Genomic DNA, 13,636 nt, shown 5'->3' with positions numbered 1-13,636 from the left:
ATAGAGTCGAGGCCTGATCTTGCTTAGAATCTAGAAATAATGTTGGACAAATTCAAAAAAACATATTTGCACAGAAAGAGAAAACACTCCATTATTTCCCCAAATTTGTATAAGATCAGTATGCAAATAAGTCAGTGTGTGAACATATATTTTTCCACTGAACTCTGGAAGATTTATTAAATTTATTAGACATAATCCTCATTTAATCATTTCATGTTTAATTTTCAAGTTTTCTGCCTTTATTGCAGTCATTAGTGTTGTTTCTTCATAATATATCTGAATTTCTATAGTAAGGTTTGAGTTTCATAGTTTTTAATATATTTGGAGAAGTTAGTATTCTCATGTAGTGATATTTATAATCAGAGATTTGAATATTTCTTAAGTCTTCCTCTCAATAGAACTGTACCAAGGAACTCACTTTATGAATGTGTTACTGATCCTCCCCATGTTGACATTAACTTGCTTTTTTTAAAAACTCACAACACACAGTAATTTAACACATCCACCTATCACCTTTATTTCTGTTGACTTGAAATCTTTTCTCCCAAAGTGCTAAGAAGGTTTTCCATTCAATCGTCATTTTTCTCCATAGTTAATAACATAAGTTTTAACACCAGTTTGTGCTAACAGCCTGTAGAACCAACAGGCCCAGAAACGATACATATGAAGTCTCAGAAAACTCAAGGTCCCTGACATTGATTCAGCAGTCACTGATTGAGGCCACATCTCCCTGCCCCTGCCCAGCAGCCACTAGTCATGCCTTCTGCTCCCCTCTAAGGAGAGTGGCGGGCATCCTTTCTAAAACATATCCAAGAAAGTTGCTGCAGAACCTGATTATATTGGTTACAACTTACTTGATTTCAGCCAAGGAGAAACTGAGGATGTGTATCACTGAGGATAGCATTTGCCTGTGAGTCTATGGAGATCCTTCTGCTTTGCCCCCTGTTTTTAACCCACACAATGTGTGGATTCATGGCCGATAACAGCTCCATAGGGACTGCTTTTCTGCTGGCAAACTCATTGCAGAGTTAGAATGGGTTTCTGGATAGAGCTCTAAGACAAAGAAGGCTACCTACTTTGGTTGATTAGTTCCAGTCAGTGTGCTAACCAATTCTTACAACAACCCTATGAAATATTTCCCCTTACTTTACAGATGAGGACACTGCAATCTGGAGAGGGTGGGTAACCTCTATAGGGTTCCACAACTAGTAATGTTAGAATCTGGACTTGATACCAGTCTTACTCCACAGCTCATGATCATGACCTCCATTCTGTGTCTCTTTTCTTCTGACTGACCACTGTTCACTCTTGCATTGTGACAGGCCTAGAGCAAACCCTGTAGCACTTTACCTTCACCGATGGATGAGGGTCTGGAAGTGTGAGTGGTGGGGCCAGTTAGCTGGGCTGGGGAGGCTGAGCTGGGGCACCACTCGCACAGACAGAGGATGCTCTGTTAGATTCTGGTGCACATTTTCAGTCTTTCCATTCTGGGTTCAGTGCATTAGAATTGACCTCAGAAAAGCTAGTTCTGTGTCTGGGCACAGCCTGAATGCCAGCTGCCCTGAAATGCTTATCTGAGTTATGGAGGCCTAGCTGTGGAGCCCTTGAGGGAAGGAATGGAGCAATGGTTAATGGACTGTCTTCACCCTCCAGCTGGATCTCATTTGCCACATCCTAGAAACCAGTTGGAGGAAACATAATCTTCATTCCTGCATTCTCCACTTGTACGCAAGTATTTCTCACTTTTATCATGGTGTACAAAGAGTGGAAACAACTCTGTTTTAGCAGAACCCTTTTGAAATGTACTAGTTCAAATCAGTTCTCACCAGCTCCAACACCATCTAGCTTAATTCTATACTCAGCATTTAAAGTTATGCCCCCCTGCATGTGTACCCTTTAATATATAATAAAAGCTAAAATTAAAAAAAATGTTATGCCCCTGTTACTTTACCCATCCTCTTTCCCTGGCACATGGTTGGTGACAGGGGAGGGACAAATAAGCCCAGTACTGCCAAGAAGGGGAATTTTACTTAATACAATGTGTAACATATGTGCCTACTCTGATTAAATTCTAGGCATTAGGATGACGGTCACAGTCATATTTATGGGGCTTTCTACAAGGCACAGCATTTCATGATTAGCATGAACCCTTGTGTAGTACTCAAAGCCCCTGCTTAGGACAAATGGGGTGTCACAGATGAGCTCCTTGGCTAACATGCTTTGTTTTTTTTAACCCAGCAACAGTCGTGGCAGTGCTGCTGAATTTGCAGTTTTTCACATCATGACCAGGATTCTCGAAGCTACAAAGAGTTTGTTTTTACCTCTGCCTCCTGGTAAGTGTTGGCTCTTTTGTCCTTTGGTGTAATAAATTTATTTCTTCTTCATATGGGCCCTTGCCTTTGGTACTTTGTAAGTTTGATGATGAGACTTGTGTATGAGAAATTGTGTGTCTGGTGTCACTGTGAGTGATGGGCCCTTAGGTTGGTCTCTGCTGACCAGAGCTCCTCTGACTACTAAACTATGCTGTAGCTTATTACTAACTTTAGGGAACCTAGGCTTACCCCATGCAGCTTTCTAGGATAATTTGAACCAGTGGAGCTAATTCAGGGAGCTCTGTCTCTGATGTCACCAGGCCTAGTTTATCTGATTGAGATGTCTGAAGAGTAACACTGGGAAGTGGGTCTGGCTTAGTGCCAAGAATTGAACTGATTCTTATGCTCTTGGAGGCTAAAAAATTCCCTTCGAATTTTTAAATAGGATCAAGTCAGGCCACAAAACAACCTTGAGAGATGTATATGCAGTCATTCATTTAATTGATCATTTGTTCATTTAGTCAACAGACATTTGTTGAGTAACTATGACATGACAGGTAATGTGCTAGAAATTAGAGCAGTGACAAAGATTAGTAAGAGTCTAGTTGGGAAGATGTACATAGACATCAGTATCTATTATGAGAAATAAGCCCCTGTTAGCTACAAACTCTCTTGTGCTCATTACATATCAGTTCATTTTTTTATTGTGTAAGAACACTTAGCATGAGACCTACCCTCTTAACAAATTTTTAAATGCACAATACAGTATTGTTAAATATAGGTACAATGTTGGATAGCAGGTCTCTAGAACTTACTCATCTTTCATAGCTGAAACTTTATACCTGGTGAACAGCAATTACCTATCCCCTCCTCCCCAGTTCCTGGCAAGCACCGTTCTACCTTCTGTAGTTTCTATGAGTTTGACTACTTTAGATACTGCATGTAAGTGGAATCATGCAGTATCTGTCCTTCTGTGACTGGCTTGTTTCACTTAGCATAATGACCTGAAGTTTCATCCATGTTGTCACATGGAACAGGATTTCATTTTTTAAGGCTGAGTAATCCTCCACTGTACATTCTACACTTTCTTCATCTGTCAATGGACATTTAGGTCGTTTCTCTATCTTGGCTATTGTGAATATGTTACGATAAACATGGGAGTATATACATATCTCTTCAAGATCCTGATTTCAATTCTTATGAATGTTTATCCAGAAATGAGATTACTGGATCATATATTGATTCTTTTTTTGAATTTTTTGAGGAATCTCCATACTGTTTGCCACAGTGGCTGTACCACTTTACATTCCCACCAACAGTGTATAAGGATTCCAATTTCTCCACATTCTTGGCAACACTTAGATTGTGGTTTTTTGAGAGTAGCCAACCTGAGAGATGTGAGGTGATATTTCATTGTGGTTTTGATGTACATTTCCCTGATGATTAGTGATATCGAGCATATTTTCATATAAGTGTTGGCCATTTGTCTGTAATCTTTGGAGAAATGTCTGTTCAAGTCCCTTGCCCATTTTTCAATCTGGTTGTTTTCTTGGTATTGAGGTTTGAATTCCTTATATGTTCTAGATACTAACTCTTTATTAGATATATGGTTTGCAAACACTTTTTGTCATCCTGTTGGTTTTGCCTTTACTCTTTGGATTGTTTCCTTTGCTGTGCAGAAGCTTTTTTGTTCGGTGTAGTCCCACTTACATATTTTTGTTTTCATTGTTTGTGCTTTGGATGTCATATTCAAGGAATCATTGCCAAGACCAATGTTGAGAAGCTTTCCCTCTATGTTTCTTCTAGGGTTTTTTCAGTTTCAGGTTTTACATTTAACTTTCTAATGCATTTTGAGTTGACTTTTGTTTATGGTAAAGATAAGGGTCCCATTTCATTCCTTTGCCTGTGGACAGTTTTTCCAACGCCACTTATCAGAGATACACAATCCTTTCCCCATTGTGTGTTCTTGGTGCTTTTGAAGATTAGTTGCCTGTATATGAATGGGTTTATTATTGCATATAAGTTCTAATGAGTGTTAAACTTTATGATTGCTGTAACTGCATATCAGCTGATTTTTAGTTACTTCATTCATATATATTCATCCATTCATCATTTGTTCATTCCTTCATTTTAGGTCAACATATATATGATACCCATTTTGTGCCAGGTACCGTTGAAAGTACACACAAATTAGTACACTTAATTTTCATAAAATTTGTAACTGGTAGAAACTTAAATTGGACCACATTAAATTGTCAGTGCCCAACCATTTTTTGGCCAACAAAAATGGCACTTTCATGTGGTTCCACTTAATATTATTCCCATTTTATAGATGGTGAAACTGAGGCCATAAAGGTTAAGTAATTTGCCTAAAGTCACATAGCTATTAAGTGACAGAGCCAATATTCAAATCCAGGCAGTCTGGCTCCAAAATCCATGCTGCTGCTTGAATTTTATATTCCAGTTGAATTAGTTGATATTGAAACATGGGCTATTTATGGGCCTAAAGAATCCCTACAGCGTGTGCTTCTCTGAATTTATGAAACATCTGATACGGTTTGGAATCCTTCATTCTTCATCCACCTTATTTAATGTCTGTCTGTAGAGGCAGTACAAAAGGAGTTGAAAGTGACCATTCATGAGGGGAATGGATGGTTTAAAATTATCCCAATGGAATATGAGTTACGAGGTACACCTTAGAAAGAGTGAAGGATTTCAGGAAAACTACCTTGGTGACTTAAATTCTTAATTGTTTGTTGTTAACACAAAAAATTTGTAGGGAAATGGATTGACAGTTTCAGGTTGGTTCATTACAGATATTCAAGCTTCTTTTGAAAATAAATGAAACTTATGGGGGACATTGTTATGCCTGGAGATGATAAAAATCCACTTTCTACCCAACTCACATTCCTTCACAGGGATAAGGGAAAACATAGAAAAATGTTATCCATAGCGGTTGAGAATTATAAGTAGACATATGGCTTGTGTCTGGGTCAGGTAAGGAAAAGGTGTTTCTCCTTTTTTTTTAAATTATAAAGTTCTAGGGTACATGTGCACAATGTGCAGGTTTGTAACATACGTATACATGTGCCATGTTGGTTTGCTGCACCTATTAACTTGTCATTTACATTAGGTATATCTCCTAATGCTATCCCTCCCCCAGCTCCCCATCCCACAACAGGCCCCAGTGTGTGATGTTCCCCCCACCCCTTGTCCAAGTGTTCTCATTGTTCAGTTCCCACCTATGAGTGAGAACATGTGGTGTTTGGTTTTCTGTCCTTGAGATAGTTTGCTGAGAATGATGGTTTCCAGCTTCACCCATGTCCCTGCAAAGGACATGAACTCATCCTTTCTTATGGCTGCATAGTATTCCATGCTCTCTCCTTTTCTCTTAAATGTTTATTTCCATCATGTGACATGGAAATAGATGGGCGGGAAGTGACACTGGATCATGTGTGTGTGTGTACACGTGCATGCTTGTATGAATTCAGGGTGTTTCTACATGCACATGTGTAAGTGCTTGCTTTCCAGGCCTACTGGACTAATGAGGACTATTTGAGTTAAACAATTGTCAGAAACTTGTAACATGAATTGGTTAAAGTTCAGAAGGGAATAATGGGGACCACAAGAAGGAAGTCAGGGTTTAGAGCTAGGGCATTTGCTTTTAAAAAAAGGAACTATATTGCACTTGCTGGCCAGAGGCGGCCAGGAGCCCTGGAAGATGAGGACTAAAGTTGGGTGGAGCTGATGACTAATTATAGCCAATTTGCTCTGTTGCTCAGAGCTGATGTACAGAGGCCAAGAACAGGTCCCTGAACTTGGGACTGTGCCCTGGGGATAGAGGATGAAGGGTCATCAGGGATCTTTAGGATATGAACACAGGGCTGGAGAGGGAAATTTGAATCCAGAAAATCAATAGGATCAATAATGTAGTGTAAACTTTTCTTCAGAAATAATTTTGTAACTTTTTTTTTTTTTTTACTAATAGTTTTGTGAAGAATTTCCAAATCCATTTGAAAAACTTTGTTGTTAATTAGTAAAATAGTGGAGTTTTTTTGGACTCAAGGAAGCTAGTGGACTTATCCTGTTAGCCCATTAACACATGCTTGTGGGCAGAGCCTGTACTTCATCTGACCCTTGATGTTACAAGGACTTAGGACTGTGCCCCATGGCTTGTGATTCATGTTTAGAGAGAGAAAATCCCATGATTTCTCTGAATCTAAGTCCTGCTCATTGGGCATCATCCTTTTGCCAGGTACCTTCCCAAGAGCAGGCTATGATTCTTCTGTCATTCCCACATTCAATCAGTTGCGAAGCCTGTGCCTGTTACCGTGCCTCTCTGATTCAGTGCCTCCGTTACCTCTGATCCATGTTCAGGCAATAGCTTCTCTATAGGTCTTCATAACTTCTGTAGCAAACTGTTACTCCAACTCATTCTTTCCTGTTGCCATATTAATATCCCAATGGTAAATCTTCTTTCTGTCCCTCTTAAAAACTTTCATTGCCTCCTCAGTCTCTCAAATTAATACATCTCTGTCATTCAGCATTCAACCTCTGTCACCTGCACTCACAAGCATAGAACTGGTCACATTTTTTTAAATGTCTGTTTTTTGTAATTGTCTCCCCCACCAGACTGTAAGGTGTATGGGAGCAGCAATTGTGCCTGTTTTGCTTATTTTTGTACTTTTAGCCCCTTGCCAGGTGTGTGGAAGGGATGTGCTGAATAAATTAGCTTTTCCAACCTTACCTCTTAATCATTCTCCTAATATGATTCCAACCCACCTGGACCATTTACTATTTTCTGAATATGCCCTATGCTTTCTCATCTTCCCTCTGTTCATGTTCTATTAACACAGCTGCCAGTTATTGAGTAACAGTGATATTATGGTTGAAAGCCTACACTACACTCACACAGTTGATGCAATTTCAACTTACACATTATTATTTATAGGATCCTGGGCAAGTTTCCTAGCTCCTGTGAATCTTGCCTTTTGGCTTTTCCACTTATGAAGTGGGAATCTAGTAATTCCCACCCCATAGTTTTGTATGAGGATCAGATGAGCCAGTACACAGTTTGAAAGCCTTGGTACATGCCCAGTATGGGTTGCGATTGTTATATTGCATGCTAGGCTCTTCATAGACCTGGCTGTAGTTCTCAAAGCAGCCTGTGGGAAAGGTACTGGTGGTTTCATTTTAGAGATGAAGAAATGGAGGCTCAGAAAGGCTTAGTTGCCTGCAGCTGGTGAGTAATAGAGCAGGATTCTGGCCTAGGGCTGCTCATGCCAAACCTGGCTTTTTCTACTGTCCCCGCTCATTTCCACTCATAGGAATTGCATCTATCCTTTGAAGCTCCCCACAAATGCCATCACTTCCAAGAGAGCTGTTTTGATTCTCTCCTGGTCTGATACCTTCTCCCATGCATGATGTTCTTATCTTTGTCAATAGTAGCATACTTAGAGATCTGGGTTTTTGTGGGTAGCTCTACCCATGAGACAGGCTTGAGAATGCCTGCCTCTCCACTGAATTCCTATAAATTTGCTATCTGGCCATATTGTTTTAATTCTTTCTTTACTATACTTTAGTCCAAGTAGACTCTAAAAGCCTTTCTCTGGGGCATACCCAGAGATCAGCCATATAAACTATTCTCTTCTGGTCCAAATTTGTTTCCCTTCAGCAAAAAGGTCCTCATCCCAACAACCTTTTAGTCTGGACGTATGAAGTCTGAAGTGCTTCTGTACGCTTTCGCTACCTTACTGTAGAATCACAAACATATCAAACTGTGAAACCATTGAGCAGGCCTTGCTCTCTTTTTGCATAGGAATGGACCCAAGGAGCAGGGAATGTATAGTTACCAGAAACTTAGTATAGACCCAGCATGATATTTAGTTATGAATAATACAGAGAAGGAAACTTGGACCTTGTTTTCAAGAAATTTAGTTGGTTCCAGGCAGCAAGCACTGAACTAAGTGCTTTATTAACATGATCTAATCCATTCCCTGGGGGCTGCTGGAGCTGTTGGCTGACTGCGTTTACCCTCCGGATCTCTCATCCTAGGTTTTCATACTCTGCACACCATCCTCGGGGTCCACTGTCTCCCTTTGCATAACCTGCTGCATTGCATTGACAGTGGAGTGTTGCTTCTCACTGAAACAGCTGTCGTAAGGCTCATGAAAGGTAAGAGGCCCTGAGTTTGCCAGAGTGCTAGTTCCAGTCAGAGCACCGCCAAGGCTAGCTTCTTGGGCGTGCAACCTGTGCAGTCACAAAGAGCCTGGCTGCACTAAGAGTCCCCTTTTCAGTTTAATGCTGCATTACATCTTGAAATTCTTAGTAATATTTGAACAAGGGCTTGCTCATGTTCATTTTATGCTGAGCCCCACAAATTATACAGCTGGTCCTGTGAGCACAATCCATTCCCTGTAATCATCTTTTGGGCCCATTTAAAGTGTCTTAGCCCTTCAAGAGGTCCTAAGGGACTTTACAATCCACATACAACTATTAGATTCCTTTTCTGTGCAAGAGGGCACTTGAGGCTAGGAGCCTCTGCAGGCTCGTTTCTCAAGAAAATGTCACGAAATGGCTTACTTTCAGCTATTAATGCTGTCGTTTCAAAGTTAGACTAGAAATGCAAGGAAAATTATTGAAAGGGGCAATGTTTATATGGATTTGAACTTTAAATTCTGTAGTATAATCACTCAATTCAATTGTATTTTAAGATGATATTTGTTTATATGAAAGCATTTGTCATTCCTCAAGGTACCTTCTGTTTTAAGTTAGTCAATAAAATTGCTTTGTACCTGGCAGCCTGTTACAGAAAAATCCCTTTTTATTCAGAGAGTCAGAGTAAAATTTCCAAAATGCTGTTAGATTAGCTTCAGACTACACAGTTGGGATATGTCTTATCAAGATGAACCACTCAAGTATTAATATTAACTTGCTGAAGTATCAAAACAGGTATTTGTTTCATTTGCCAATCTCTAACTTTTTTGTAGATCTGGACAATACAGAGAAAAATGAAAAACTGAAATTCAGTATCATTTTGCGGCTTCCACCGGTAATCCTGAATTACATTTTATTTTCTCCCTAAGTTTTGGCATGACCCTCCTTCAGTTTCTTCTTGCAAGAAGAGCATTTACTTGCTTTGGGTTAAAGTCAATTGAATCGTTTCACTTTTCAATGCTTCCAAGAAATCCCACCCGTCCCCAGCCCTCTGTCAGCTGTTTCCCACTGGGCCTACAAAGCACTTGCTCCTCTGGCTCTGCACTGCCTTGGCACAGTCCAGTGAGAACATTAAGCCATTTTCGCCTCTTAGGAAACCACACTAATATTTACATCTGAGTCTGAGAGGGAGGGAGAGGGGAAACGTGCTTTTGCATTTAAACAGATTTAAATTGGATACATTTGAACACAGGTGAGGACAGAAGGTTCTAGAACGGTATTTCCCCTTACTGCATTTCTACCATGGTAGGAAGACATTCCCGGGTGAAAGGAAGAATGAGAAACACAAGGGAATATCAACACTCAGAGTCAGAGATACTATGAAAATATGAAATTCCACAGCAGGGTCTTTCGAGCCTCTAACTCTGCAAACTTCCTGACCTGAAGCCAGCTCCATCTGCTGTGTACACGCCTTGCACACTTGCACCTCTGGCACTGTCCTCTCACGAACAGCTGTCTGTTGTCTTTCTGGACCTAATCGCCCTTCTCTGTAGTAGCCCTTCCCCCTCACTCACAGGCTTACTGAAGCAAAGGCAAGAATAGAAAACAAAGCATATTTTCCATAGCTAGATCTCTCTGGGGAACATTGCTGAATATTTAGTTTGGTCTCCAAATCTGTTTATTTCCCCAGTACTCTTAGGGAATTAAAATTTTCTAGGTGAGACAATGGCAGAGAAGTTGATATAAACATGCGTACACCCCTTAGTTTCCTGTCAAAACATCAGAGTTGGCATGCCCATCTCTGGTTTTGAAGAGCAGCGGATAAACTCCATTTCAGTAAAAGGGTTTGGCAACATCAGTGTATAAACCACTTTCCTCAATGTAGCATTTGAGAGAGTATTTACTCCCTCATTGAAACTTCATAGGAACATGGCATTTCTCCAAGGGTCCTTATCATCAAGGGCCTGTCTTAGGCTAACCAGCTACTTTGGAATAATGCTTTTATAATTATGAATAGATATAAGGTATGTTTACTTAATATAGTGTGCTGTATATTCTCTACTTTTTTTCAATTTGCATAATAGCTTATTGGTCAGAAGATTTGTAGACTTTGGGATCATCCTATGAGTTCTAACATCATTTCACGGAACCACGTGACGCGACTGCTTCAGAACTATAAGAAACAGGTGAGTTTCTCTGAAAGCACAGCCAACTAAATGTTTTTAGGATCCTGTTTGCCCGTGACAACATATCTATATGGACAGCAATTATAGTTCTTATCACTTTATTTTAAAATTGTGCTTATTGTGGAGAACCAACTTACACCTGAAGTGGTTTCCCTTTTAGCCTCGGAATTCTATGATTGACAAGTCATCGTTCAGTGTAGAATTTCTGCCTCTGAACTACTTCATTGAAATTCTGACAGATATAGAGTCCTCCAATCAAGGTAATTTACTCCCTGTTCTCAGGGTCTTTCCACTTTTCCCTTGACACATCAGTCCTTCCCTATTCACTTCTGTGAACTGACACATCAGTCCTTCCCTATTCACTTCTGTGAACTGTTTTCTTTCCAAAATCCTTTTACATACAAGTAGGCCCTTATAGCAGTTGGTTTACATTAGCAGTACACAATTTACTACCTAAATTACCAAATAATCACCTCTGAAGTTTTAAAAGAGTCAAGAGGTTTAAAGTCCATTTGGTTGATGCAAATGTTCTTGGTGCTGAAGTTTAATAAAATTTAAAAACACATTCTCAAAAAAATCATTTTACTAAAATATAATTATGATTTTAATGAGCTGTGAGCACAAAGTTATAAATGTTTCATGGCCCCATAGTAACTCTTTTTCCCTGCCCCCTCCCCATGTTTTTCCAGCCCTGTATCCTTTTGAAGGACATGACAATGTGGATGCAGAATTTGTAGAGGAAGCAGCTCTGAAACACACCACAATGCTTTTAGGCTTATGAAAAAGAAAACGCAATTGGATCTGCTGCTGCCATTTTAATCTTGCTCATTAACCTTACTCCTGTTGAGAATCCTTTAGCAATATTTAAAATTGGTAACAAAACTAAGAAATTGTTCAGCCATTTGAGTTTCAGGTTGGTACACGTTCAGACAGAACTATAACTGCTGTATCACATTCCAATTTTGAATAGTCATTGAGCAACCAAGTGTAGAGAAATGATAAATGGTCTAAGAAGGCATACAGTGGCATAAACTATGCTCTTCCTAGTAGCTTAATAGGCCACAAGCTAGTTGCACTCTGAAATAAAATATGCTTTAAAAATGTAGGGAACAGTGCTTAGAAAAGCAAAAACGAGGTGTGTCATTGAAATAAGAAGAAGAAAATTAAATGTTATGTAAGAACACTATTTGGAAAGAGATTCCTTTTAAAAACTGAGTTTGTACTAAATCAGATTTGCCATGTCCAGCACAGAATAATTTGTACTTAGTATTTACAGCAGGGTTTGTCTTTGTGAATTCAGATGAAATGTATTTAATTTTTTTATATTTATAAAACGTTGATTTAGGAATATTTTGTCATTAAAAAACCTGAAAACAAAGTTTTGGCCTGACTTTCCCTGTTGTTTGAATGTAGCCTTTTTATTGAAGCCAAGAATCATGAGTCTATGAACTTTTTTTTTTTCAAAGGCCACCATGTGACACCTAACTCATTCTACCATTTCCTTTTTTCACTTTTCTATAGTGATTTCATTCTAACCCACAAATACAGTTGCAGCCCAAGGTCAGCCCACAACCCTTTGCTTTTCTGTCTTCAGACTGAACTTGAGATTTTAATGATTATAAATATCATTAGCTGGTATGATCATTCAACTTCCTGTCTAAAATAATTTTGTTCTAAAAATTGTCCTCTCTTATAGAATTACCCTTTTTGGTCAAATACTTCATGGTCACCAATGACTAGGCTCAAAATCTTGGAGCCTAGTCAATGCAATGCTGATTCTTTCTCTTGATAAGGTCATTATCTTTCAATCCCTGCTTTCATTCATTTCTTTGCATACCTGGATTGTTCTAGCTGCTCCCTAAGGTCTAAATTTATCTTAAATATATTTGAGAAAAACACTAGTTTGATCTGGTCACTCTGCTCATAATCTTTTAATAACTTGCCATTCATTATAGGATAAAATTCAAACTCCTTGACATGCAAAGTATCCCAAATTCCTGCCTTATACAATATGAACATTTTCTTCCAGCCAGGTCAGTTCATTGGGCCTTGAACACAATTCTTGTCTTAGTTCCAAGCCTTGCTTTAGGTTATTTCGCACACCTGGATTCCCTTCTTGTCTGTTAAAATCTTATTCATGCTTACGAGTCAGATAAACAGTTCTGTGATCCAGGCCATTCTAGCACCTGGTGGCATCTTCCTTCTGAGCCAGTATCATGCATTGTAATATTTAAGTATCCCTCCCTTTGTGATGTTATTCTTCTATTCTTAGGTTGCTCAAACTTCCTATGTGTGTATTTTTGAATCCCTAATGAGGTTACTAATTCCTACAATACAGGAACTATGTTTAAATATGCAGTATTTCTTATTTTCAAAGGCAATTCCAAGTAATTGCTTTATGACTCACCAAGCAGGTTAGATTTAGGCTGAGAGAGATTAAATTTCTTTTAAATCTGGCAGGATTAGGACCTTGTACAGATGAATTTAGTAAAATAAAGGGATGGAATATTTCTCACTCCCAGAGTTGCAAAATAAAATTCATAACGCTACCAGTATGAAATAAAGATACTTTCACCCCCTTCCCTCCAGAAACACCGCTGGCCCAGCTAAACAGTCATGCAGCCATGTCATGGGCTTGAGAAACAGCCCTGTGCCCACCCCTGGCAGACATACCCCCCAAGCCTGCTGAGCAGCTGTGTGCCCATGAACTGGACCTGAGAAATGGCCCCATGGGCTACCCCTAATAGACATGATCCCAGGCTAGCTGGGCAGCCTTGCACCCACATACTGGGCTTGAGAAGCAGCTCCATGGGCTGCTCCCAGGCTGGCTGAGCACCTATGTGTCTGTGTCCTGAGCCAGAGAAACAGTCCTGTGGACCACCCTCAGCAGACACATACCCAGGCTAGCTGAGATGCTGTATGACCATGTCCCAGGCCTGAGAAACAGCCCTGTGAGGTGTCCCTACCAAACATGCCTCCAGG

The 13,636-nt window shown here is 39.7% G+C and overlaps 1 protein-coding gene across 1 annotated transcript in view; it reads left to right on the top strand.

The window, feature by feature from the left end:
- GSA (gamma-secretase activating protein) overlaps positions 1-12,032 on the top strand; it is a 108,421-nt gene extending 96,389 nt beyond the window's left edge. The window contains exons 25-31 of the mRNA XM_071093976.1: positions 1,654-1,724; positions 2,239-2,333; positions 8,367-8,486; positions 9,302-9,363; positions 10,553-10,654; positions 10,815-10,914; positions 11,344-12,032. Of these exons, the coding sequence (XP_070950077.1) occupies positions 1,654-1,724; positions 2,239-2,333; positions 8,367-8,486; positions 9,302-9,363; positions 10,553-10,654; positions 10,815-10,914; positions 11,344-11,435 (642 nt within the window). The 3' untranslated portion in view covers positions 11,436-12,032. The remainder of the gene's footprint in view (positions 1-1,653; positions 1,725-2,238; positions 2,334-8,366; positions 8,487-9,301; positions 9,364-10,552; positions 10,655-10,814; positions 10,915-11,343) is intronic.
- The last annotated feature ends 1,604 nt before the right edge of the window (positions 12,033-13,636 follow it).

This window comes from Macaca nemestrina, chromosome 4 (genome assembly GCF_043159975.1).
Source record: "Macaca nemestrina isolate mMacNem1 chromosome 4, mMacNem.hap1, whole genome shotgun sequence".
Taxonomy (NCBI): Eukaryota; Metazoa; Chordata; class Mammalia; order Primates; family Cercopithecidae; genus Macaca; species Macaca nemestrina.
This window is presented reverse-complemented; position numbering and strand designations above follow the sequence as displayed.